The 26,224-nt window shown below is 42.1% G+C and overlaps 1 protein-coding gene across 3 annotated transcripts in view; it reads right to left on the bottom strand.

Moving 5' to 3' along the window:
- Nucleotides 1–26,224, bottom strand: part of asic1b (acid-sensing (proton-gated) ion channel 1b) — a gene marked incomplete at its 5' end in the record, with an annotated part of 237,810 nt that overhangs the window by 23,877 nt on the left and 187,709 nt on the right. For 2 of the 3 annotated variants that reach the window (XM_080424274.1, XM_080424272.1), the window contains one exon: nucleotides 4,529–4,679. In XM_080424274.1, the coding sequence (XP_080280400.1) occupies nucleotides 4,529–4,679 (151 nt within the window). Of the gene's footprint in view, nucleotides 1–4,528; nucleotides 4,680–11,798; nucleotides 12,438–26,224 lie in introns of those variants that run through there. The other variant, XM_080424273.1, reaches the window with a different exon arrangement.

Raw genomic sequence — 26,224 nt, forward strand, 5'->3', positions numbered from 1 at the left:
TATTCTTCAAATCAGTCAAGGAAAACAATTTTGTGAATTTCCAAGCTCAAACCATCGCCCGAGGCTACGCGGGATACTTGTCCACGGCGCTATGGAGTGGCACTAGCCAATGGGCACAAGCTGTCCATCTGGCATATGGGATCTACACCATGCCAATTTGTCCCTCCCCTCGGATGAATCTGCGCAGGCTCTGTGCATAACTGTAGTCCTGGTTTTCCAGAAGGACTTTCAAAACTATGTTTGATTGGCTCGGCAGATGATTTGAATGGGAAACACAAATGACACCTTAACGTGCCAATCAAATGAAGCTATGGGAAACAGGAACTGGAACAGGAGACGGGTATGCCACCTTCTGGAAACCCAGGACAACAGTTATGCACTGAGCCTATTGCCTCGTAGTAGTAGTAGTTTTTTACATCAAGCATGTAAAAAAAATATTTTGCAGAGAATCTATTGGTTACACCAACATTGATGTGGTGAAGTAGTGTTGGTCTCATTGGTTTCTAAAGTTTATAAAGATCACTACATCTGTCTCTTCCACACAGCGCTGCGCAGTGCGCACCTACAGTCTGACACATGTACTGCACACAGACAGAGAAAGAGACACAGAGATTTCACGCACCTACAATACATTATAATGCGTGTGCATGTGAGAACGCTGTTAACTTAAAGCCCATGACTGATTAACACCAACCAACGTACTTATGTGTCAACATATCCCGCGCACCTATGGCGCACGTGCACCGGACACTGACAGAGACAGAGAGAGAGACCTCGCACCTAGATTCAGTTTTACATGACTGCGTCAGACAGTGTAAGTGTTCTTATGGTGGTCCTGGTGGAGATTAGCGCTTCACTGAGCATACCTTTGTAGTTTGTTTGTGTGTGTGTGTGTGTGTGTGTGTGTGTGTGTGTGTGTGTGTGTGTGTGTGTGTGTGTGTGTGTGTGTGTGTGTGTGTGTGTGTGTGTGTGTGTGTTTGTGTGTGTGTGTGTGTGTGTGTGTGTGTGTGTTGGTGCTAAAGTGTGTGAAAGTTCCTTTAGCCTTTTAATATTATTACAGTAGTAAATCAATATCAGAATATCAGTAGCCATCTCATTAAATAATTTATTTTTAAAGAATCCCCAAGTTGCTTTTTAATTAAAATGTTTAATTAATTAATGATTTATTGGTTTGTGGGTAATCCTAGTGATTACGGTTGGTATTAATATTCATTGGCCTGTACTGAAGGTTACATACAAACATTTCGCAATCCTTTAGAAATATTAATACAAACACAGCATTGTTATAGCAAATTAAGGACAGAACAAAAGATTGGTGGGTAAAATAACTTTCGATAAGAATTTTGTGTTTAGAGAGTAGAGACTAGAGAGTGTCTGGTTTGTGTAGAGACAGGATCTGCCCCGAGTAGAATTGCTTGAAACCTCTATTGATTTTATATGGCAAAAGGTTCTGCTCCTCTCTGATTCATGAGAAAAGTAAACCTGGCTGACAAGTGATACAATTGCATCACAATAAAGGACCATTTCTCCCGATCAATATTATCCATCCATCTTTATACAGCATAGTCGATAACGCAGAGCGGTCAATGCGATTAAACTGGGCAATATGTGTGCCTTTTCTGGGCCATCACTCATACTCGAAAAGTGTGGACTGAATATTTCAATCTGTGAAGCATCCCCTATGTTAGTGATTCTCAACCTTATTCATTTATTTATTTTTTGCCTCCGAATTGCTGAACGCAGCGTCCGATTGCGGTGAAACTTTGCACACACATTTGCACTACGTTGAGGAACAAATGCCACCCTTTTAACATTGCCCTATTATAGCACCACCAGGAGGTAGATTTTTTATATTACTCCTACAAATTTTGTCCAAACATCACGCAAATCGGTACAAATTATCTCTATAAGCAAGTGATCAAGACAGATCCGTCGGATTTTTCATATTCCACCCTGATTGGCGAATTCCGAACATTGCTGGCCCACAATAACCTACCTGACCTGGCGGAGACCTGTGCTCTGAGGAGCACTTTTTCTAGTTTAACTCTGAGACATTTGTACACAGAGTTACAGACCAATAAGGGTCCATTTGGTTCCTAAATATCAGTCATTTAGCTGGGGACCCCCTAGTATGTTTAGCTGACGGCTGAGCACAACTGTGCTTCATTGTCAACGGGAGATTGCAGATTGCCCAATCCAATCTAATTTAAAGGGGGTGCAAGTGATACTGTATGTTTTTGTAAAGAAAATTAAATTTTTTTAATTAATCACTTAACTCTTTGACTGCGGACGACGCGATAACGCGTCAAGTGCTACTTTGTCCAGTTGGCCGTCGACGCGCTCGACGCGCTGGACGCGCGTTCATTGTTTAATCTCTGATTGCGCTATGCTGCTTAATATTCAATGTTATTCTCGAGTTCCACTTACTTCACGGACATCTGCATCCGGTTTCATGACCTGGATTCCGTTTCCGGTTTTTGATTCTTTTCCCCAGTCATTTTCGTCCAAAATAGGTAAATAAACGGTCTTTCACACGGTATGACGGACAAACGGACAGTTTCTCTTCTATAATCTATGGTCTGGGTGACGATCAGTCATCGCCGTCGTATATCACAACGTAATTTTCGCCGATCAAAACAATGGGGGGGACGTCACATCCGTTTTCATGTTTTTCCTTGTCTAATCTATGAAGAAGGGTGAGAGAGACCCAACGACATGATCAAAGCTGTCATGTGCTGCGCTCTAGTGGCGGAATTGTGCTGGGTCTTTACATTATGTGTCCTTAAATTATTTTCATGAGAAAAATTCAAAATATAAAAATAAAAAAACACGAAAATTGCTGGCACTGGGGGAGTACTTTATGAAAATACTCTGGCAGTCAAAGAGTTAAAATGTCACTTCTTTATCGTTATAATATTTGTATGAATTTTGAAAAAGGAAAAGGAAAAAGGAAAAGTCGGAAAAAAACACAAACAAAATTTAAAAATAAATAAATGTAAATCTATCAGGACTATCAAAAGTTAATCCTAATGTATAATTGTATAATAATAACTATCAGAATCAGAATCAGACTCAACTTTATTGTCACATCACAGGTTTACAGGTGTATAATGTTTAAATCACATTTTAAGAAGTGATTTAAACAAAGACACTGATTTATCAGGTCTGAGCTCCTCAGGCAGGTCATTCCAGAGTCAAAGAGCCCTGACAGCAAAGGCATGATCACCCTTTATCTTCAGCCTCGACTCAGGAACAACCAGCAGGTTCCTCCCTGAGGACCACCGGCTGTACCCAGGCTCGTAGGGGGTTAATAACTCAAAAATGTAATTAGGGACCAGGCTATGAAGTGCCTTGAAAAATATGAACATCAATCCTAAAACAGACAGGCAACCAGTGTAGGGAAGTTCACATAGGAGTAATATATTCTCTTTTCCTGGTTTTAGTTCAAAGTGTAGCAGCTGTGTTCAATATGGAGCCTACTGAGGGTTATTTGCTTTAGACAGGCTACGGCTTGGCCTTACATCTACAACTCATTTACTCACTTTGCTAGGGTGGGATGGCTCAGGGTAGAGGACAGAGTACAGCAACTTGCAATGAGCCTGGTCTACAAGATACACTACACCACAAACACCAGAGGGAGCTCCACAAATCACGCTCAAACCAGATTTGGCTCTAATAAGGGATTGAATTTGTTCTACTGCTATGCCACAAAAATGTGGAATGCCCTACCAACAGTCATAAAAACGTGTGCATCCTTACTCTCCTTCAAAACCGCTCTAAAAGAGCACTTACAGGTGGCTGCAAAGTAAAAGCCTACCCCCCCCCCCCCAACTGTTAACTGTATATATTTTTTTCCCCAATTTGTACCCGTTTATATGATGTTTTAATAGTGAATATTTGTCTGTCATTAAATGTTAATAAAGTATTCAATCAATCAATCAATCAATCAATCAAACACATGTTAAAAACAATACTGCAATAGTAAAGGCGTGAAGACATAATAGAATCCAAAATGTATAGTATCTGATCCTGGATGAATTCCTGAGAAGATAAAAACATGTCTGAACATGTTTGTTAACGTTGCTCTCAAAGGCAGGCTGGGATCAAATAAGACACCAACTCACTATACCAAGGAGAATTTCAGTTTTGTCCGAGTCTAAATGAGTCTTTAATATCTGTTAGACAGTTAACTATATGGGACAGTTTGTAGGGTTGTTGTGCTTCACCAGAAAAATATAATTGTGTACCGTTTGCATAGCAATGGAAGAAGATAGCATGCCTACGTTATAATCTTGCCAAAGGGAAGGATATATAAGGGGAAAATAAACTAAAATTGAACCTCGGGCTACTTCAAGGAAGGGGAAAAATTGTCACAAATTGATCAATTTGTCAAATATGATGTAAACCATTACCAAGCAGTCCCAGATAAGCCAGTCCTACTGTACGACTTTAAAATTACTTTTACACATTATTAAACTGGAAAGATGACAACATGCATACCCCAAGGGCTCCCTCTGCATAAACTTACCAGTCTCTCCCCATACAGGTAGATACTCATCTTGCTGGATATCCAGCATCAGTTCCAAGCCGTTGCCCATTCCACCCTTCATTGTAATCATTAGGGGACGCCCGTCTTGGCCCGAGTTAAAGGTGTAGCATTTCCCATAGCGTGTGAAAATCTGAAAGATACAAAGAAACAAAAATAATATGGAGATGAATAACTATGGCAATAAAAAGGAGTGAACACATATTTTATCAGCAGCACATTTTATGTGTGTTAACACTGCGCTGTTTAAATGTAAATATTGTAATCTTAAAGTCATACTGTGTAACCTTTCTATTTAACAAAAGTTATTTTTATTATAATCTTTGGTATTTCTTCCGCAATAACCATTCCACATTAATGTGTTTTTGACCACTTATCTAGACATTTGTGAGTTTTCTGCCCCAAATTCCGCTGTAAAGAACAACGGAGCTGGGAGAGGTGTCACCAAAAAGACTACTAAAAGGAATGCTACACAGTATGACTTTAAACTGAATCTCAGATTTACAATCTCAAAGGTTAATGCAATGCAGGGCATGTGCTCCCCATAGCACCTCAACAATGTAATAAATCCTATTTTAATGCAGATATGCTACTGGCAGACCAAGCCCAGGACCTGCCACTGTTGTGTGGTACTTGTGTGGTACCTTCACAAAGACTAGTTGTGGTGACGCATAGATGTGCAGATCTAGCAGATGTGCTCTGCAAGAAACCTTTTAGATAAATCAAGACACGGTTTCTTCAAATGCTAACAAGAGTGCCTTAAGGCTACAGACTACGCCTGGTCTCATTAGCTGATCAGTTGTGTAGCTGCCATTGAAGTGCTACAGATGAGAGCAGGAGTCCACTAGCAAGCCATGCCTGTGGGCATGAAAATACATGATTGGCAGTTCTAATGGAGGTCTAACCAAATCACAACAGGAAATGGAAAGTCCTACAGGGACCAAAATCAAATGTTCTTGCACTTGATGTCAAGCTGCATTAATGGCTACCTCCTGTATGCCAAACCATATTTGGTCACTATCAGGGAAGAGGAAAAATAGAAGAAAAAAACAAAAGAAAGAAAAGAGAAGAAAAAGAAAAGAAGCAACATTTAAAACATCTGATCCAAAAATGGAGTAAGGTTTGGTTTATACATAGTTAAGATTAAAAAGAGTGCAATTCCATATGAATCAGGTGAAACCCTCAAAAGAAGCCATCATTTTGGTATTCTTTCAAGGCATGGGTTCCAAATATCAGTGGAAATAAGGAAACTATTCAGGAAAAAACCCACCTGCAACATAAAGCGGGGGTAGATTTGACATGGACAATTAGGATGAAAATGCTTTTACTGTAGCAGAGACTGTCTGAAAATAAGTCAGCTCATTTCATCTGACTGCATCTTCAAAACCATGGAACCTGCAAGGAGGCGTTTATTACGAGGGTGAGTGATGACTCAGGCATTAAGCGGTTCATGACAAATGACTCAAATGCCACAGATGCATGGAGGCAGAGAAATCGCATATGTGGCCCACAATGGGAGATCCTTGCCATTGTGTGAATACAGTGCAGCGAAGAGCGGGATAAAATATAGGGGGGAAAGTGCACAGATTCATGGCGAATTACCTCCCAGCCACTGATACAAAGGCTTCTTAATATACAAAACTCAGGCAGAAATGTAATGAAATGCCACACAGTATTTCAAGTCACAATATGAGATGTGACCTTTTCCATTGTATGTAAGTGGCGAAACAGAGCACTGGACTACTGGTGTTTACTGTGACTCTGTGGCGTGCAACCCTAATGATTCAATGTCACTGATGTCCATCAGAGCCTTAACCTATAGGCGGTTGTCCAGGTTACTTGGGTTATTGGTTATTGAGCATTACTCATATTTATTTTGGTTTGCATTTGCGATTTTTTAAATAGCTGATGTATAAATCAGGCTTTAAATGGTTAAAGGGCAAGACCACTTTGGTAGAGGTTTGGTTTGTGTAGTTACCTTGCCATGATGTAACTCCAAAGGTGGACAAGAAATGAAAAATAATTGCTCCATTAATTAGAAATTGATAATTAAAAATATGCTCCCCATTGACTTACATTGTACACTGAAACAGCTCTCAAAGTCACTCTTTTAGCCCATAAACGAACACAAACTAAGCTGATTCAGACAATATAGAACATAACCAAACCCACTACTGTTTATTTTTTTAATAAAAATGTCAACTTCCTGATGATTTTACTATTTGAAGATCCGGATCCGGATCCGCCGATCCAGTCCAGGTTTTCTTTCTAATAAAAATAGCTAAATCAACAGTAAGTTAACATTTTTCAAAAAAAAAAAAACAGTACTGGGTTTGGTTTGGTGATGTTCTATATTGTCTGAATCGACTTTGTTTACATTCGTTTACATTCTAAAAGAGTGACTTTGAGAGCTGTTTTATTGTGCAATGTAAGTCAATGGGGAGCATATTTTGAATTATCAATTTCTAATCAATGCAGCAATTATTTTTTATTTCTTGACCACCTTTGGAGTTACATCATGGCGAGGTAACTACACAACCCAAACCTCTACCAAAGTGGTCTTACCCTTATCATATATCATATGACATGGGTCATATGATATGTCATTCCTACTGTTGCATTCTTTGCTGTCTAGCTTCTGTACACTTTAATAAAGCAGAAACTCCTTAGATATGATCTAACAAAGACCACTGTTTATCACTACTCTTTGGAATATGAGGCAGTCAAATATTGCAGCGTTCATTTACTTTCTGCTAGAGTCAAGTTGTGCTGAATCAAAGATAATAATGAAGTGCAACATTTGCAGAAAAAAAGGTCACTGCCTTTAGCCTTTACACAACAATGACGGAGGTTTTCTTTTCCCCTTTGGCATTCATTTAACAGCTGAACGGGGCATCCATTGTCTAATCAACCCTAACGTTATACAATACATGATCTAAATACACAGACTGCAGGGGCAGGCTGCAGAGCTTTGCTCAGGCTGTCTTTTATAACATGAGCTTGAACGTTGAGAAGAGGAGGTGAGGTCCTGCAACTCTGCATCTGCGTCGGTGAGCAAAGCAGCAGGGACACACATCATCAAGACAAACGTGATAAGGGAGAACAGAGGAAAGTGGTTTGCAGGCATGTGTGTGTGTGTGTGTGTGTGTGTGCGTTTGTTTGTGTATATGTACTGTATGTGTACACGCACACACACACTTGTTGTTGTTTGTGTCTGTCAACGCATGTGTGTGCACGCCTGTGCACGCGTACGTGTGCATGTGTATCTGACAGTCTTGATAGCGAGCTGATTGACTAAAGGAAGCCCCGCTGTCAGAGTTGCTGTGGTAACCAGGAGTCTGCGCTGGGCACATTGAGCAGCGGAGCGAACAACAGCCTCTGTGGGTGCTGGTGACCTTGGAGACTCAGGGAGCTCCATTGTGTTGTGTTGCGTTGTGCTAAGCTCTGAGCCTTATGCCTATAGGGCTAATTTATACAGCACTTTGTCATATGGTGTCATTTGAGGAATATAGCTGATTTGCAACTGAAAAACATGACACAATCGTACAACACCCCCACCAACAACACCTTAAAGTAAACAGACTAAGAGAAGAAATTGTGCATTGAGCCATTTTGGAAAGCAAACATTTTTTTTTTAACCAAAAATGCTGTTGGCTTTACTTCCACCTCAACATCAACAATCAGCAAAATGAGCCTCACTGAAACAAACAACTTCCATTCCACCTCTTTCCCCAAATCCCATTTGTTGACAATTAATATTTATGCCCTAGCCCTACATTTGTCTATGAACTGGATACAACTGTTTATTGGGTGTGGTGATGAATTATGCTGAAGCAACAAAATATTCTTGGGTGGGAGAGGGTCGTCACCGCTGTTACTATAGGGAGCTGAATCATGCATTTCCAGTATGATTGGCTTTTGCTACCCAAGGTAAACAGAGAGCCGTTTTCTAACTTGTGAACACAAAGGTGATATATTAATATCCACCCGCAAATGAAAGAAAGCAAAACACAACCAACCGAGACAGATGTCACCAGCCATCATATTCACAATCACAAGAGGAAAGAAATGTTAAAACTGATTTATGCTTCAGTCACACTAGGAAAATAAGACATTTTCAACTGAAAAAATGCATCATCCTCTCTAGGATGAATAATTCACAGACAGACAGGCTGAGCATGTTGAGGTGGCCCACGGCTAACCTAACCACCACATGACAATGAGACGAGGCCAGGGAATCACAATCCTCCCTCCCACTATCCACGTGCATGTTTCAAGATCAACCAGGCAATTGGGGACATTGCATTGTGACACTGTGACAGTCATGGAAAAATGTGTGGCTATGGAACATTTCTCAGGAGTGCTTTCCACATTGGCTACTTTGGATAAAAAAAAAAACAGCTAAAAGCCTGAACTTATCTACAGACTACAACATCTAATTTAGAGTTATTAACATCTCATCAAGATTAATGAGTTTGTCTGCCGTGATAATGAATGACCGCACAGGAAAATATTGGAAGCCACCTAGGGTTAGACATCTCATGATGTGAGACCTGGGGGAAACTGTATGAAAATATATGGCTGTCGATCGGCACGGTGCACAGGGGGGCACAAGGCCTGCCCCAAAATGGGTTTGGTATAAAATCAATCAGGGGAGGGACCTGTTTCTCAGGGGAGCGACCTGTCTGAATAGAATTAAACAGTAAACAATCAAATCCCCAGTGTCAGTTTACTCATTTGTAACTCATAGAGTGTACAAATGTAACCAAATGGACCCTTATACGCGTAGGTTACGGGTACATTTGGTTACATTCGTACACTCTCTGAGCTAAATTAACACTGTAGATTTGACGTTGTACTGTTAAATCTGGGAGGGGGAAGACGGCAGGTTGTATGGATGGATAAAAGGATGGAGGGACTGAATGATGTAGTTGATGGAGCAAAGAGAAAGACACAGCAACATGGGGTTTCCTGCAAAAAACATTAATACATCCGGGGACCCACTCGATCATCCGGACAAGCTCTGTCTTCATGCTTCTGTTCTCACTGTGAATGATGTTAGTGACCTGAGTCATACCAATGCATTGCCCTGCCCTCAAGCTGAAGCAAGACAGGGCCCCATTAGTTATCCATGAACTGACACACGACCTCTCCAAGAAACTAAAACTTGTGGATTTATCTTTGAAATATGGCCTTTGCCAATTTATATTACAAAAAAAAAAACATTCAGTGTCCTTAATGTGTTGGGGCTGATAGTACTAGGATGATAGTAAACCATCTGTCTGAAACCTATGTTCTGTGGGTCTTTTTAAACACGTGCATTTGAAAAAAGGGAGCCATCTGTTGTGTTATGCTGTGTTTTGATGATACGAACATGTAAAACAGCCATGAAGGCAATAAGTGTTTTTAAACGAGTGCCCAACGAGGCCTTTGAAGACGGTCACACAACCGCACAGACTTGTCTATGGCTGTCTATTACTAGCAAAACCTCTTATTTGACTAACATGAGTTTCAATCACGGGAAGAAACACACTACCATCACTGAAGGCAAATGTGGGTAATGAGGTGCGAGAGACAGGGAGACCCACTTCACGTTGTTCTCCATGTCTTGATGGAGTGCAATCAATGAAGCCATCCAATGAGCCTGTTGCTAACTGCTCTCCATCAAGAGTGTCGGAGAGTGCTGAAAAACACTGCTAAATGAATCAAAAGTCTTCATTAGCAGCATATTGGCCTCCTGAGACACCCCTTAGAGTTTTATACATATTGATCCATCTATGTTAGAGAGGAGTGAGTGGTGGAGGGGCCATTTCAGACCATAAGAGGACACTCTGGTGAAGGATTGTTTTTTTTTGCATTCTGTCCCTCATATCTAATTGATTAATAGGTCAGTTTGGTCCTAGTTGACCAAGACTTTGTTAGTTGATTAGCCTTTTTCTAATGCACATCTCTTGTAAACTCTATAAATGTAACCCTTTAATTCTATAACTAAAGTCTATAACTTTCAATAGCCAGTAGCCATTGTGAAATCAACATTGAATGTTCAGTTCTCAACCTCGCCAACTTGAAAAGTTAGGTCCTATTGACTATTATAAATTAGCTTGAGGTCATTACATTCCTACAATGTGTATGAGTGTGAGAGACAGGCATGTCAGGGAAAAGTTATTCAGTGACAGAGAGACAGAAGGGGGAGGGGAGAAAGAGTGGGAGAGAGATGGAGAAAGATTGAGAGAGAGAGAGAGAGAGAGAGAGAGAGAGAGAGAGAGAGAGAGAGAGAGAGAGACTCCTGGATTGGCTTCAGCACCAAAATGCATTTAGAAGAAAGACAGCAGACCAGTCCAGAGGATTGTGCATAATTGATGGACCTTCATTATGAGTAGGTCATGCAGAACTCCATGCATCAACATATCCTTGAATCTGCACTGATGAAGTAATGAGTCAACTCGATCATCAAACTTAATCAGGTCAATGAATTAGGCATAGCCTACATAGCATACAGACTGCATCAAAACAACCGACCACTACTGCAAACGATCCAAATCAGTTTAGCAGCTGTTAATTTTAAACAGCATTCCTATATCTTTACCAACATTTCAAAATGATCTTCAACCAAGCTTCTGCGGTTTAAAGACGAATAGAGCATAAGAGCTATAGCTGTTGTGATCTACCCACGGACCGTGGGTAGATCCGTGGGCCACTGTTCATAAAAAACACGAACCACCTCAATCGAAACGCAACGCAACAAAACAAAACAGAAATAGGCTTCTATACCAGTGGTTCTCAACCTGTGGGTCGGGACCCCCAGGTGGGTCCCCACATGATTTTGGGGGGCCCCCGGATGACATGAAGTGACAATTTAAGGACTTTTAAGACCTTTTTAATATCTAAAAAAAAGATAGAGAAAAGAAAAAAAAAAGTAATCAACAAACTATACTATAAAAGAACATTGGCCAAATTGTCAAATAATATAAGAAAGAGGCAAACATTGTGAAAATAGCCGATCTACAAGCTCACAACGCCTCGCAATGCCAGGCGTTGTGAGCTTGTAGATCGGCTATTTTCACAATATTTATCTGTGGAACCGAGTCAAACAAAATGTAATGCCTCAACTCCTACAATTCCAAGTGCTTATCAGGGTGGGGGGTCCCCAGTTCAAATATGATACATTTTTTGTGGGGTCACGGCCTGAAAAGGTGGAGAACCACTGTACGGGATAATATTTGAACTTTGGAGGAGCTGTCCACACACTCACGGTGCTGAAGTTGCGCGGCCCGCAGAGCTCTCCTTGGTAGCGACAGTACAGCAGCATCTCCTCCAGCTGGTGTCCCAGCCGGTCCAGCAGCTGCCTCATGGACGGCTGCGACTCCCGAGGAGGGGGCAGAAAGTGGCCGAAGTCTAAAATCCGAGCGAAGGGTGACCAGGGGGGCTCGTTACCCGGCATCGCGGGATCTTGGTGCTCCCCATCGTTCGGGGGAGCAGCGAGCGCCTCTCGGGCGGCGGGAGAGATCTGCCAATTCCTCCCCAGGAGTCCGAGCCACCTCCCGGCGCTGAAGATGTCCGTCTTCTTCATGCGCCGGGGGAGCAACAGATTCTGGTTGCAGATGGTCACGGCGGGGAACACCAGCCGCTTGGCGTAGACCATGTGCGCCTTGGTGTGCACGGGCGACGAGAGCAGGTACCGCACGCGGTTGGACGACCAGGTGAAGAGGAGCGCCAGCGCGGCGAGGAAAGCCAGCAGCCACGCCGCCCTGCGCGGGTAGGAGCCGCTGAGGAAGACGTGTCTCAGACCGTGCATGGTGGTGTGCTTCAGGAACAGCCTGCCGGCGTCGGACAGAGAGCCGCCCGGTCTCGGTTTGGATCCGGATGAGTCGTACTGTTGTTGTTGGCACATTTTGGGGGGAATTGAATGCACCGTGGAGAAGTTGGTTTCAGGTTGGATATTCACCCCCCAGTTGGATATTTCGAAATTTTTAGCGACCGTCAATAAATTACAGACTGCAAAAAAAAAAACCTGGACGGGCCAAAATACGAATGCTCACGTCCAACATCGGTCCTCCATGGTCTGGATTGATCGAGGAACTGAAAATCCAGCGGCCACTCGTGACTATACAGACGGCTGTCTGTCAGGTACTTCTTTGGAGAGCTGCTCGGAAGAAGCGCATGTAGCGCACATAATGTGTGGAGTGCGTTCCTCTCTCCTTGTCCCTCTCCTCTCCGGCACTGAGCAGCATTTGGGGGTCTGCTGTCGGTGGAGGGGGGAGTTAATATGTCAGTCGCGGAGCGAACCGTAGCCTAAGCTTCATGTCCGCGGATCGCTAAGTTATGCTAAATGATTATTTAGTGCGCATGCAACAGGAGTCCAGAGCATTTACTTCACCAAATACCAATACTAGCCAATAAGCCAAACGGATCTTATTTTAGAACCACGCAATTATTGGTTCTCTCTCTATAAACTGTAGCTCCGTCCTCCTCCCCGCTCCGTTCTGTCTTTGCTGTCAGACCCTATAATAATTCCTCTGCGCTGTTTACTGAATGAAATCGTTGCTCTCAGTGGATACGGATCATTTGTCTTCCTTTTCTATAGCCATCACACACACACAGTCTCACTCACACACACACACACACACACACACACACACACACACACACACACACACACACACACACACACACACACACACACACACACACACACACACACACACACACACCATATATTTTTCATAAAAAGTAGCTCACAAGATTACAGACCATTATGATAATAGTGCAACCAGTTGCATTCTAAATACTGTAGGTCCAAGAGCATTCCCTGCATTCACCAGAAGGATGTTTGACAACACCAGACCAAGTGTATATACACAAAATATTTAACACCCCCCCTGTGGCTCAGCAGCCCTGTAATAACCCTCTAATGGCACAGGTAATGAGAGGCATGAGACAATTATAAAAACATTAAAACTCCCAGCTAAATAAATGCAGGTAATGCAGCATCTTCAGCATCACAAAAAGCATAACTCAGCTTTTAATGGCTCCTTTAAGCCTGAGCTGTCCCAGTATAGGTGATGATATCAGACGCATGCATTCAAAACCAGGTTATACAGGCTTAAGTGCACCATCACCAAGGCATTTCCTGTGGCAGCATGCCTCCCTTGAGGAATGCATGGCTTAAGTGGAGGTTCATGCTTGGATGGCTGTCATCACACACTGCTCTTAACCAAAGTAATAGCCATCTATAGGCTGATCCTATAGCCATTGATGGAAAGTAACTACATTTACTCAAGTTCTATACTCAAGTAGAATTTTGAGGACGTTTCACTTTACTTGTAAATACTTACTTGAGTATTATTACTATATATCTTTGTTGATACTTTATACTCGTATACTCCACAACATCTCAGAGGCAAATATTGTACTTTTTACTCCACCACAATTATCTGACAGCTTTAGTTACTTGTTACCAGTGATGAGCTGTGGATTTTTGAACTAGGGGGCTATATTTTCTGACGTCACGTGCACGCGCACGCATGTGCACATAGCCAATCAGCTCAGTGCTAGTTGAAATACTGTATTCAACATGTGATTGTAATGTAATTATATCTTATTATTTAGTTGCATTGTTAATTTGTTGTTTTTATTTTTGTTTCAATTAATTAATTATTTTATTTTCCTTTTAGTATTATATAAAAGCCCTTTACATAGACTCACCCACACATAAGTACTTAAAATAATCAGACAACTTGTCTTTGTCTTGTCTCAGAGAACTGGGTCCTCTTCTAAGCGATCCCCTTCACACTCTGCAGTGCAGAGACTGTGGTCTCTCATTGTGAGAGGAATGTACACATTCAATTCAAGTCCATGGCTTTTCTCGATTAGCCTAATGTAATGCAAAGCAGCCAGGTAGACGCTATTGAGAACGGCTCGCCGCTGACGGCGCGAACCTTGAGAGGCTATTGTTTAAACTTTAAGGTGTTAAAGACCGCAGCTGACGGTGCGTGCTCGCGCGTGCATGTGGAGCTCCCAGCCCCCATGGCGCCAGAAGAACTAAGGGGTCGCCGACCCCCCATAGCACCCCCTACAGCTCATCCCTGCTTGTTACAGTACTGTTCAGATTTAGATTAATAATAATAATAATTATTATTATTATTATTATTTATAGGTCTACATTAACCACTCAAGCAATATTTTATACTTTGGTTAATCGAAAAAGCTCACAACACGTTGCATTGCGATGTGTTGTGAGCGTGTAGATCAGCAATTTTAAAAACCTTTTACACATTTTGAAAGATTTGAGTACTTTTACTTTGGTACTCTGAGTATATGTTGATGCCAATACTTGTGTACATTTACTGAAGTAAAATGTTTAATACACACTTTTAAAATCGGATTATTCTTTCACCGCTGCCTATAGCTCTCGGACCCCTCCCCTGGCTTATGGAAGAGCACCTTCTGTCACACTGGGTGGGTTTGTGTGTGTGTGTGTGTGTGTGTGTGTGTGTGTGTGTGTGTGTGTGTGTGTGTGTGTGTGTGTGTGTGTGTGTGTGTGTGTGTGTGTGTGTGTGTGTGTGTGTGACAGAGACACAGGTTGATACGAGGAGTGTATGACTGTGTGAGTGAGTTTGTGTTGGAGACAGATTGGTCTGTTCAGAAGTCTCTGTGAATGCGTGTGAGAGAAATATTGGTCATGGCTGGAGTGGGCGAGTAGGTGTGTGTGTGCGTGTGCGTGTGTGTGCGTGTGTGTGTGTGTGTGTGTGTGCGTGTGTGTGTTAGGGCTGGGCGTTATGGACAACAACATCACCACCATCACCACAAACACCTCAATATCGAAATGATAATATACCGTACTTTTCAAATAAAAAATAATAGTGAAAATAGCAGACCTGCAAGCTCACAACATGGTGGAAAATAAAGTAGATGTTATTGTCAGAAAAGCCATGAGCAAGTTGGGAGAGAATTGGAGCACTGCTTTGGCCGTGAGTTGTACCTAAATGTTTGGGTGCAAAAAAGGGCCCCCTCTCAGATTGTGTGGCAGGATATTCATCATCCAGGCTGAACCATTGACAGTTCGAGGGTCTCCAATGAAGTTTCAGCACATAGTAAAGTCCACAGTGCTGATTTAACTGTGAGAATGTAAAAATGGCCCTTTGTCCAATGATCCAAAAAGGGGTAAATTTTCAGACTCTTGGAGTTACATCAACACTGAGGATTTTATTGTGTTGTAGACTGTAGTGAGTCAAGCCCCACCAACCACAGAAAAAAAGGCACCAGGCAGGAAATGGCAGATTTAATCTTTTCCTCCACTCTCCAATCTTTTCCATTCACTGCTTTCACTGGAGCATCCACTCTGCTTCCCGGTGCCTTTACATTCATTTCCATGTTGACCACATTGCATGTTGGATTGTTGGTGGTTATTGCCCCTTCAGCAGGCATTCTGGGTTTTATTCATCTCATCTGATTATCACTAAACCTGCTTTGATGAATGGGAGCGATGAGTGGTGGACCTTCAAGGAGGCACCACCATCGTCAAAATGCATTCACGACTTGTCAGATCGCAATCTCCATCATCTTCATTTCATACAGGTCTGTGTCCGGCGTGGAACAAGGTTTAGTAGAGCGGATAGTAGGAACAATCGTTCACTTTGTGATACAAGCGTGAAAATTGGCATGAACATTCCTTTAGGTCAACTCTTTGACTTTTTTAATCGAGCCACTCAAAAATCCAAGATGGCGGCCATTTTTCAAGATGGCCGATACCTTAGTGGGCAGTTAAGTGATATGATAGTTTATTTGGTGATACAAGCATGAAAATTGGCATGAGCAGTCTCTGTGGGTCACTTGACAATAGGCCACCCACAGCTACTTGAAATTTCAAGATGGCGGCCATTTTTCAAGATGGCCAACACTTTAGTGGAGCATTTAAGTTATATAATGGTTCATTTGGTGATACAAGCATGAAAATTGGCATGAGCAGTCTCTGTGGGTCACTTGACAATAAGCCACCCACAGCTACTTGAAATGTCAAGATGGCGGCCATTTTTCAAGATGGCCACCACCTTAGTGGACTAGTTAAGCTTAAGAAATCATTTAGTTGGTGATACAAGCATGAAAATTGCCATGAGCCGTCTCAAAAGGTCATTTGACAAGAAACCGCCCACAGCCACTTGAAATTTCAAGATGTCAATCTTTAAATGATACCTTTTCTCATAGAAATGTATTGGGTTCCTCAAAAAGCTCTGTCAAGAGAGGTTGTTTGACTGTGTTTTGTCTGACTCCTCGCCCACGACCTGTCCAGTTTGGTAAGACCTGTCAGGAGTTGCCTCCCACCGGCATAGCTCTCAGGGTTCACTGAGGTAGGCCTAAACAAGCTCCCTTACCACGACAAGGTAACAGTCACAAGGGAGGATATATATATATATATATATATATATATATATATATATATATTGTTTTTTTTAAACTAACAGCCATTACATGTGTCAAATAAATACTAAGGGGTGGGGATACAAAAAATAAGATGAATAAATTAGCACAGTTGTGGTGCTGATAAGCACAGTTGTGGTGCTGAACGGACAGTGCTCCAAAATTATGAGTAATGGCTAATACTGAATGGCAATAGCCACGGAACCATGACAAACGATACTAAGGAACTAAACTGAAAATGTGCTTCACTGTTAGATATGGCAGTGGAAGGCAGTGGAAGCAATGTTACAAAGTAACAACTGAAAATTACACAGTAATAGACTAGATAAAAAGTAAAACATGATGCGTCGATGTGACGAGGGGAAGCCGAGCCATAGGCCTCCACTTGAAAACACAGAGGACAACAGGGAATAACTCTGGCAAAATAAACATGCAAATAGGTTCTAGCAGGGGCAACTACATAGGCATGTGAAACTGAGTCCATATCTGAAGCAGTTACACCTTCCAGTACATGCCTTGGAGCACCCACATTTGGTCAACTCCCAACAACTCTCCGCAATAGGTGGAAGTGGAGTCCAGAAGACTTTCCACTTCTCGTCCTGTTCCACCCATCCCCAGTCAGATGGGCTCGGCATTTGTGGATGTCGCTTCAATGCCTGTCCCCACACGTATCCAGCCTCATAAGAAGCATGTTTGGCATGCTCTTTGAGTGCTGCTTGAGTTGGTGGGATCAAGTCATATTGTCTTTGCTTTCTGGCAAAGAGATCAAGCCTGGCCTCGTTCACAGTTGTGACATCGCTGGACCGGTCATACATTAGATCTTCTTGGCCTCTTGACATGGATATCTTTGGTATCTTCAGTGTCTTCAGCAGATGTAGATGCTCTCTTTTGGGCCCTTTCCAGCTCTGTGTTGTTGAACCTAAGTTTACAGCTTGAATTATATTTTGCTCTGTTTCTTGTCGATGTGCTTTCTATGCCATCACCTTCATCTAGTCGGGTTGGACTAAGTAAGATAGGCAGAGCATTGATCTTATGAAATAATGGAACATTTCTTGCAATGGTATCATAACCAGTACGATCGTGCTCTCTGTTGAATAAACTCGGCTGAATGAGTTTTTCCTTGGTGACCTGCTGACAAATTAAACATCTGTCCCAGTTAGTTTTCACAACTGTTATGATGGCTTCTGCCATGTCTGCAGCATAGGCAGAGGCCGAGGGTTTATCCTTTTACCACCTTTTACCAAGCACTTTGATGTATGGGATACAACTAAGTTCGTGCCTTAACCCTACACTTAGTTCGATCGTTCATCCAATGCCATTTAAATCCTGAGCGATCTGTACACCATCCGGTTAACTAAAACCCCATTAACCTTGGCTCGGCTCTCCCGTGCTGGCACAACCTGTCAATTCAGGTGCGGCTATCTAACTGTTTTGGGGTAAATTAGACAGCATTTGGGATACCAACTTTCAATTAGCTGACATTGAACCCCACTCTGAGTTTAACAGCAGTGATATATCACCAGTGTGCCCTGGTAGTGCAGATATTCACTCTTATCTAATCTATCTATGATCAACAAATCAACACAACTATATTGTGATGTGTTAAAAGTTGTTCTTTAGCATAATAATAATAATCGTATAATCGTCCTTAATGAAAAAAAAACATAAATTTATATGAGAAAATTTATCTTTTGAGGATCCAGGGGGCGGCCATCTTGAAAATAGAAATGTAAAGTGGCTGGGAGTGTTTTCTTGTCAAGCAACCCTTAGAGACTGCTCATGCCAAATGTAATGCTTGTATCACCAAATAAACCATTATATAACTTAATTGCTCCACTAAAGTGTTGGCCATCTTGAAAAATGGCCGCCATCTTGAAATTTCAAGTAGCTGTGGGTGGCCTATTGTCAAGTGACCCACAGAGACTGCTCATGCCAATGTTCATGCTTGTATCACCAAATAAACCATTATATAACTTAATTGCTCCACTAAAGTGTTGGCCATCTTGAAAAATGGCCGCCATCTTGAAATTTCAAGTAGCTGTGGGTGGCCTATTGTCAAGTGACCCACAGAGACTGCTCATGCCAATTTTCATGCTTGTATCACCAAATAAACCATCATATCACTTAACTGCCCACTAAGATGTCGGCCATCTTGAAAAATGGCCGCCATCTTTGATTTTCAAGTGGCTCGATTAAAAAAATCGATAAATGACCTCTAAAGATGATCTGTACCAAGTTTCACGCTTGTATCACCAAGTGAACGATTCTCCCAAAATATTGCTTTTATCCGCTGCACTAGTTATAGTTATTTCAGTTTAGTTTTAGTTCGTTTAGATTTTTTTTTTCCAATTCAGTTTCTGCTCTGTTTTTAGAGCAGATTTGCTAGTTTGTGTGAAAATGCTAATAGTTTAGTTTAGTTAGTTTTTGATTAGTTTTAGTGTTAGTTTTAGTTTTTTTATACTTTGGGTTATTTGTCAGGTGCAGGATTGAAAAGGTAATTTAAAGGCATTTAAAAAGGTCTTCAGTTAGTTTTCGTTAACTATAATAACCTTGGCGTGGAACAACATTGATATGCACTTTGGGAGAAAGATGGGGTGTGGATTAAAAAAGTGGGAGAAAATACAATTATCTTTGCTTTGTTCTGTCATGTGTAGCCTTTATGTGTGTGTGCAGCAGGAAAGCCAAAGTTAGTCACATAACAAAAAGTTAGCCTTTATGAAGTTCCTATAGGCGTTTGGTGTGTTCGGAAATCACTGGGATATATTTTGACATTTCTGTGTTCACAGTATTTATTTGACTCCCTACTCTGCCTCTGAACTCTCAACAAGTCAGAGACACATCGCTGGAGGAGTGGGTCGCTTCAACAAACTAATCCGTCCTTGTGAAGGGATAATGATGTACTCTCTTGACGGGAAAAAGACCAAAACATTGCTACATCACCACAAAGACGACAACGATGATGGAATAACATGCCCGCTCCAAAATGCTGGGTAAGGAGTCTCACTAATGACCATTATGAGAATGAACAGGGACAATCGTTAAGGGGCCTTGGGCCAGAGTTCTCTGATCATGCAGTATGAATCACTCTGCATGGGTGAAAACGTAATGCACAACACTTTATGGAAATAGAGAGGGTTTCTAAAAGACACCCAGAGGTGACTAATGGATCAAGAAGGGGAAGACAAATCGCTCCCAATGCACCTCTCTGATTCAATCAAGAATGAACAGAGGGGCATAAAGAAGAATTCCTATACAGAAAAAAAAACAGTTTCCTTGATTAGTATTGGGTAGAAAAATGCAGTTTGGATAGAAGCCTATTGATTATTCAGTGTTTAGTATACTCTCACAGCAGAACGTTGAGGTTTATAAGATGACTGGCTTCTTATTTCTATAAAGACTAAAGAGTTGAGCCAGTCCAACGTCCTTTGTATTGAAGGGGACATCCACCCCAAAGCAAAATATGATCTTTGCCAGTTCAGTTCAATTTTGATTTTGTGATGGAGACATCAAATCCCAAGGAACAAGGTTCCAGACTCTTTTGATGGTATCAAGAGACATTTGGACATATCCTGACACTGTTTGACCGACTGTTAATGGAAGATCAACTTCCTTTTATGTCTGTCCACACTGTGATGAAACTAACCTTTAAAAGCAGCAGCAAACATTTTAAAAGTACATAAAGATTAGTTTCCGTTCGTATTGTGTGTTGTGACGTGGCAGAATAATGTTTGATGCATTAGTAGCTACTGCATGAATCCTTTTAACATACTTAGGTGTTACTTATTGCTGGCTTTAAGTGAGATATTCATATTCACAAATACATATATACTGTACATACATGCTTTCAGATTAATTTTACTTCAACAGTCCCTCCAAATCAAAACACGTATTTCAATTTCTAAGTAAATGTCAGAAATGAAAACCTATGGGGAATGTGAGTGATGGGTGAAAATAGACAAAAGAAAACAAAAAAAATACATCAAATTGTGACTGATGTCATATCCTTTATGAGTCGTTTTGTCAAGGAGACACGGATAAAATAACTTGGCAAGCAGTACATCTTTTGCCTGGGGCTAAAAAAACTAATTTGCACACCGCTGCCTATACAGTCTGCCTGTCAATATTTGAGATGTGTGTACAAATTGTGTAATCATCCAAAAGCTATGTGTGTTTGGCTGGAATGACAATGAGTGAGGTTAATTACACAAGCCAATAAAAATGCTAACCTCTCATTAGTGCTTAATTTTAAAAGGGAGAGAAAAGAGAATCTCCACAATGGAAAGTATCTCCTCTGGCGGTGAAACTTAAATACATTTCCGGGGGGCAGGAGGGTGGCTGGTTTTATCTGCTTCCATGATAGGCTGATGGTTTGTTTGGCAGAGCTCAGGGGTGTTGAGGCCCAACACATTTAATCAAACTGTCAGGCCTGAGCCCTCGACTTGGGTGGGGCAAGACCTTGACTTGTGGACAGTCAAACTTTGGGCCACAGGGCGGCCAGTAGTACCACCCTGTTACTTCCACAATCTCTCTTGTTGTCTTCATCCATCTACCTGGCTGTACATGCTTTTAATCCATCTTTGTTTCTCTCTCCCTCCTCTCTCTGCTGCCAGCCAGCTTTTCTCAGCTAATATTAAATGGCTGTATGTTCTCTCTCCCGGCCGGTTTCTCTCTCCATCGTTCTCTCTCTCACTCAGCTACTCCTTGATTTCTCTCCATCCATCTCTCTGTGCTCGTGCACTCTCTCTCTCTCTCGCTCTCTGCAACAGCACTTAACCAACTTTTCTCTCTCAATCTATCTACCTGTCTATACACGCACGCACGCACGCACGCACGCACGCACGCACGCACGCACGCACGCACGCACGCACGCACGCACGCACGCACGCACGCACGCACGCACGCACGCACGCACGCACGCACGCACGCACGCACGCACGCACGCACGCACGCACGCACCCACACCTTAATCTGCTTGTCAGAGTGTACTGAACAGACTGTCTCTTCTCTAGTATAGGACAACACACCACACACTATGTTGTGTTCCCCATTCTCAATAGTTTCTCATCTCACCTCACCACACCCTCTGTTGTGTTCTCCATTCTCAATCGTTTCTCATCTCACATCATAAATTCTCTACAGGTACTTCTCTCTTTCTGTGTCTCTCTATTATATCTAGTTTTCAATCCTGCAATCCAATTCCACATTATCCTCTCTTTCGCTGCACTCGGTCTCTCTGCACCGTAGAATACAAAAATCTGTTATGATTTTGTAACTGAAAGTGTACAAATACCAAATGGACCCATACGGTATAAGTTAAATTAACACTGAGGAGTGTGTGTGTGTGTGTGTGTGTGTGTGTGTGTGTGTGTGTGTGTGTGTGTGTGTGCGCGTGTGTGTGTGTGTTTGGGGGTCGCTTTGGGCCGAATGAAAAATGGGGAGAGAAGTGAAGGGGGGAGCAAGGGAAGGCGGGAGAGAGGCAGGAGTCAGGGCTCCGCAAGCTGTGGGGGCTGACAGGAAGGCAGGTGGTGATTTACGGAGACAATTTCAAAGATAATTGTGTACATGATCTGCCGTTAGGGACACGTGTCAAAAGGCTGATTTTCCAATAGTTTCTCACTCTCCCAGGCTGTAAAGGTGAATTAACTAACACACGTCAGGTCAGTGCTGCCATACAATGAGGCTTACCTGGGAAATAATTGCCTGTTAAAGAAACATACCACTGTCAATATATGTCATCATCTAGACACAGATTTGATTGTTATTGTTACTCTCTCTACCCCGTCATGGTCAAGGCACACGGCCTCCCACCACAGAGCCTGGTTCCGCTTGAGGTTTCTTCCTGTTGATGAGTTTTTCCTTGCCACTTTGTCACCAAATGCATACTCAGGGGGCAAACGTTGGGTCTCTTTGCTCTACAGTATATGTAAAGTGTCTTGTGACAACTTATTATTTTGCACTAAAATGTTATTAAATTGGCCATACTGTAGCCTACATATACGTGCACTATGTTTACATGAGTCATACCAGTACCACTCATACAGTCCTTTAAAGTTTCATTGCATTTTAGCAATGCTAATGATAAAAAAAGCTTTTTTTTAATACACATGCTGTGTATAAAGTATGTTTATCTATAAATTACAACTTAAACTGCACCCTAACTGCTTGTCCTTGTATACTTGGCAATGACAAGCTACTATTACTAAACTATGCACTTTAAGAGCCCTACTTTCAAATTTGCAAAGTGAAGTTCTTAAGTGCTAAGTAGTTAGGGTTGAGTACTAAAACGAACTGGAATTTGGAATCAGTTCAACAGCCATAATTTTAAGAGTATAATAATCACTTTGTAATAGCCTAATTGCAACTTGTGTGTGTTGCAGATAATGCTAAGAACTTGTTGTGAATATACAAAACACTGCAATACCCCTCAAGTACGCTAAACTGTTATGCTAACATTACTGCACTAATCTGAAAATTGACTTAAAAGTCATATAGCTTAAGTTTTGTCGATGGATGGGTCAGGTTCATATTTATTTACGATCCTCCTTGGTATGATAGAGGGTAGCCCGTCCCAGTTCAGTTCAGCAGCAGACAGGGAATGACATTTTGTGAGTGTGGTACTTTTACAGCTTTATAAGAAAAAAAGGAGAGTGTAGAGACACAGAAAACCAAGGGCAGAGGGGAGACGGGACTCCCACTTCACCCAGATGGGCGCGGTTTTACAGGACGAAGCAGTGCACGCTTCTGAACCGATCGGGTGGGTATCACTGTATCAGTTCATCTTTTTAGAAATTGCACATACTGTAACATGTATGTACTGTAAATGAAACGACATTAAGCCATTAAGCCAATAACATCTGCATCCCGAAATGTTGACTTATTTTTGGTTCAGAATCAGGCTGCAGTAGTACAAGAAGAAACAAGTGTAGTGTATTTTTATAAAATAAATAAAAACAAATTAATCTCTGTTTAAAATTACAATTATCCGTGAGGCCTCTTGTATGTTTAACCTTGGGTTTAAGGGAAACCTTTTAAATCACGCTTTTGCTATAGCTTCTCCAGAAAGTGACAAGATGAACCATTGCAGGCCAATAGAAATGCACATCAGGCATACGTGATGATGAAACACCTGGTTATCAGGGTGTCTGGAGGGGAGACACGCGAGACAAGACATTGAGAGTGGGATTCAAACCCAAGTAACCGCAAGTCAAAAGGAGCATGAAATCAGTGCACTGACTGTTTGAGCCACCAGCCACCACTGACATAGCATCACAACATGAAATGATTTGCTGTGTCAAATCATTTCATGGTTGCAGGTGAGTTTTGAGGAAGTGGAGACATTTTACTTTTTATGCCTTTATTGATAGTAGCCTACAGTAAGTAGACAGGAAATGGAGAGAGAGAGATGGGGAGTGACACGCAGCAAAGGCCGTCGGGATCGGGACTTAAACCCGCGACGCGCTGTCAGGCTACATTGGAGTCTATGCCCGGACCGCTGTCAGTGGAGACATTTTTGATGGAGGTAGCTCCAGATTTGGGTAAGCTACCTATAGCTATAACTAACAGCACCACACACACCCCATGCTCCCAGCACCCCTACTCTTCCTGGTGCCCATGGCTCTCCTTGCCCATACTGTATCCGCTCGCTGTGCACGGGAAGATATTCATCTTCCCACTGTGAGAAGGAAACACTCCCGCTTCGCCTGACATTTACAAATGAACACTAATAGTAAGAAATACATATATCCACAGGTTTTATGACCTCCGTAGGTGTATTGTGTGCACTGCTGGTTGAGCTTGCGTGTTTATGTGTATGTACTGTGTGTGTGCATGTGCAGTTGTCAGTGAATATGAACCTTGAAAGAGGACAAAGTTAGGATAGGATACATACTGTACAAAAAATACAATAATATCTGTCACACAAACACACACACACACACACGCACACACGCACGCAATCCATATCAAACTCAAATGCCAACAACCTGGGTTTGCTGCATTTTGCAGCTTCTCTCGGTTTCCAAATATCAGCACGTCCAACAGTGAAATACATCAAAGAAACCAAATTCTAAAACAGCACAGGCACACAGAGTTTGCTTTATTATGTTTAATTCAGAAAAAAAGAACTCACAAGGAGCATATGGCCAGTGGCAGTGCACTAACCGGCTGAACCACCAGGCACCCCATGCATGACAGCTTCTTAAACTGTTGGGCCAGATGAGACTTTCGTCAGGGGATGTCAGACACGCACGCACGCACACACACACACACACACACACACACACACACACACACACACACACACACACACACACCTGCCGCTATAACTCCCCTGGCCTCCCCCGCTCCCCAGGAGCAGAGCACACTGCCAAAACTCTTCACAGAGTCTGTCCAAAAGCAGCTGTACAGCAGGTCGCAGATACATTATTTCATTTTGGTTTACAGGGTACTAGCGTACTGGTCCATTGTGTGTGTGTGTGTGTGTGTGTGTGTAAAGCTTAAGTTATGCACCGTTGTACAATGATGTCACACATTGAAAATCGACACACTCACAGCATGTCGTATCGCTCAGCCTGTAGTATAAATGAGGCTTAAGAAAGAGATAGTATGTGTGTGCATGCACAAGCCCTTCTACAACGTATGGGGTACAAATCCCTATCCATGTCAATTAACCACATTCAACCTGGCTTCCTACTTTTGGGCATGTTATTATAGGCTTATTTTTTTCAAATGACTGAAAATAGTTGATGAACAAGCTACAAGCTCACAAGGTGCCGCATCACGATGCCTTGTGAGCTTGTAGATCTGCTATTTTCACTACATGACACCATCGGACGACAAAGTATGAAATAAATCTGACACAAAGTGTGCCTCTTGGGCCAATGTTATTGGTATTTAGAATTGCATTAGCAATGCCAATTAGCTAGTGACTGTGAATAATGTGATCATGGGCTGTGTCTCGTTGCACGAGCACCAGCCGGACATGCTGTGATTGATTCATTGTTAGGGGAAGAGACCTGGCCGACACTTAAACCAATTGAAACCTTGTCGTTGACCGTGTCGCTAGCCAAAAAAAAACTGATTTCAGTGGAAAAGGTGGTACAATGCATTTTTTTTGTTGAAAAGCAGTAGTTTTTGTCTTCATTAGCTTAGCCCCCATATACAATATTGGAACCTGCTACTTTAGGCTGACACTCAGACTAAAAAGACCAAAAGTGGGACACCAGGGTTAATGTGGAGCCCTTCATCACTGTTCAAATCCAT

Source organism: Gymnoscopelus braueri, assembly GCF_963280865.1.
Source record: "Gymnoscopelus braueri genome assembly, chromosome: 3".
Lineage (NCBI taxonomy): Eukaryota > Metazoa > Chordata > Actinopteri > Myctophiformes > Myctophidae > Gymnoscopelus > Gymnoscopelus braueri.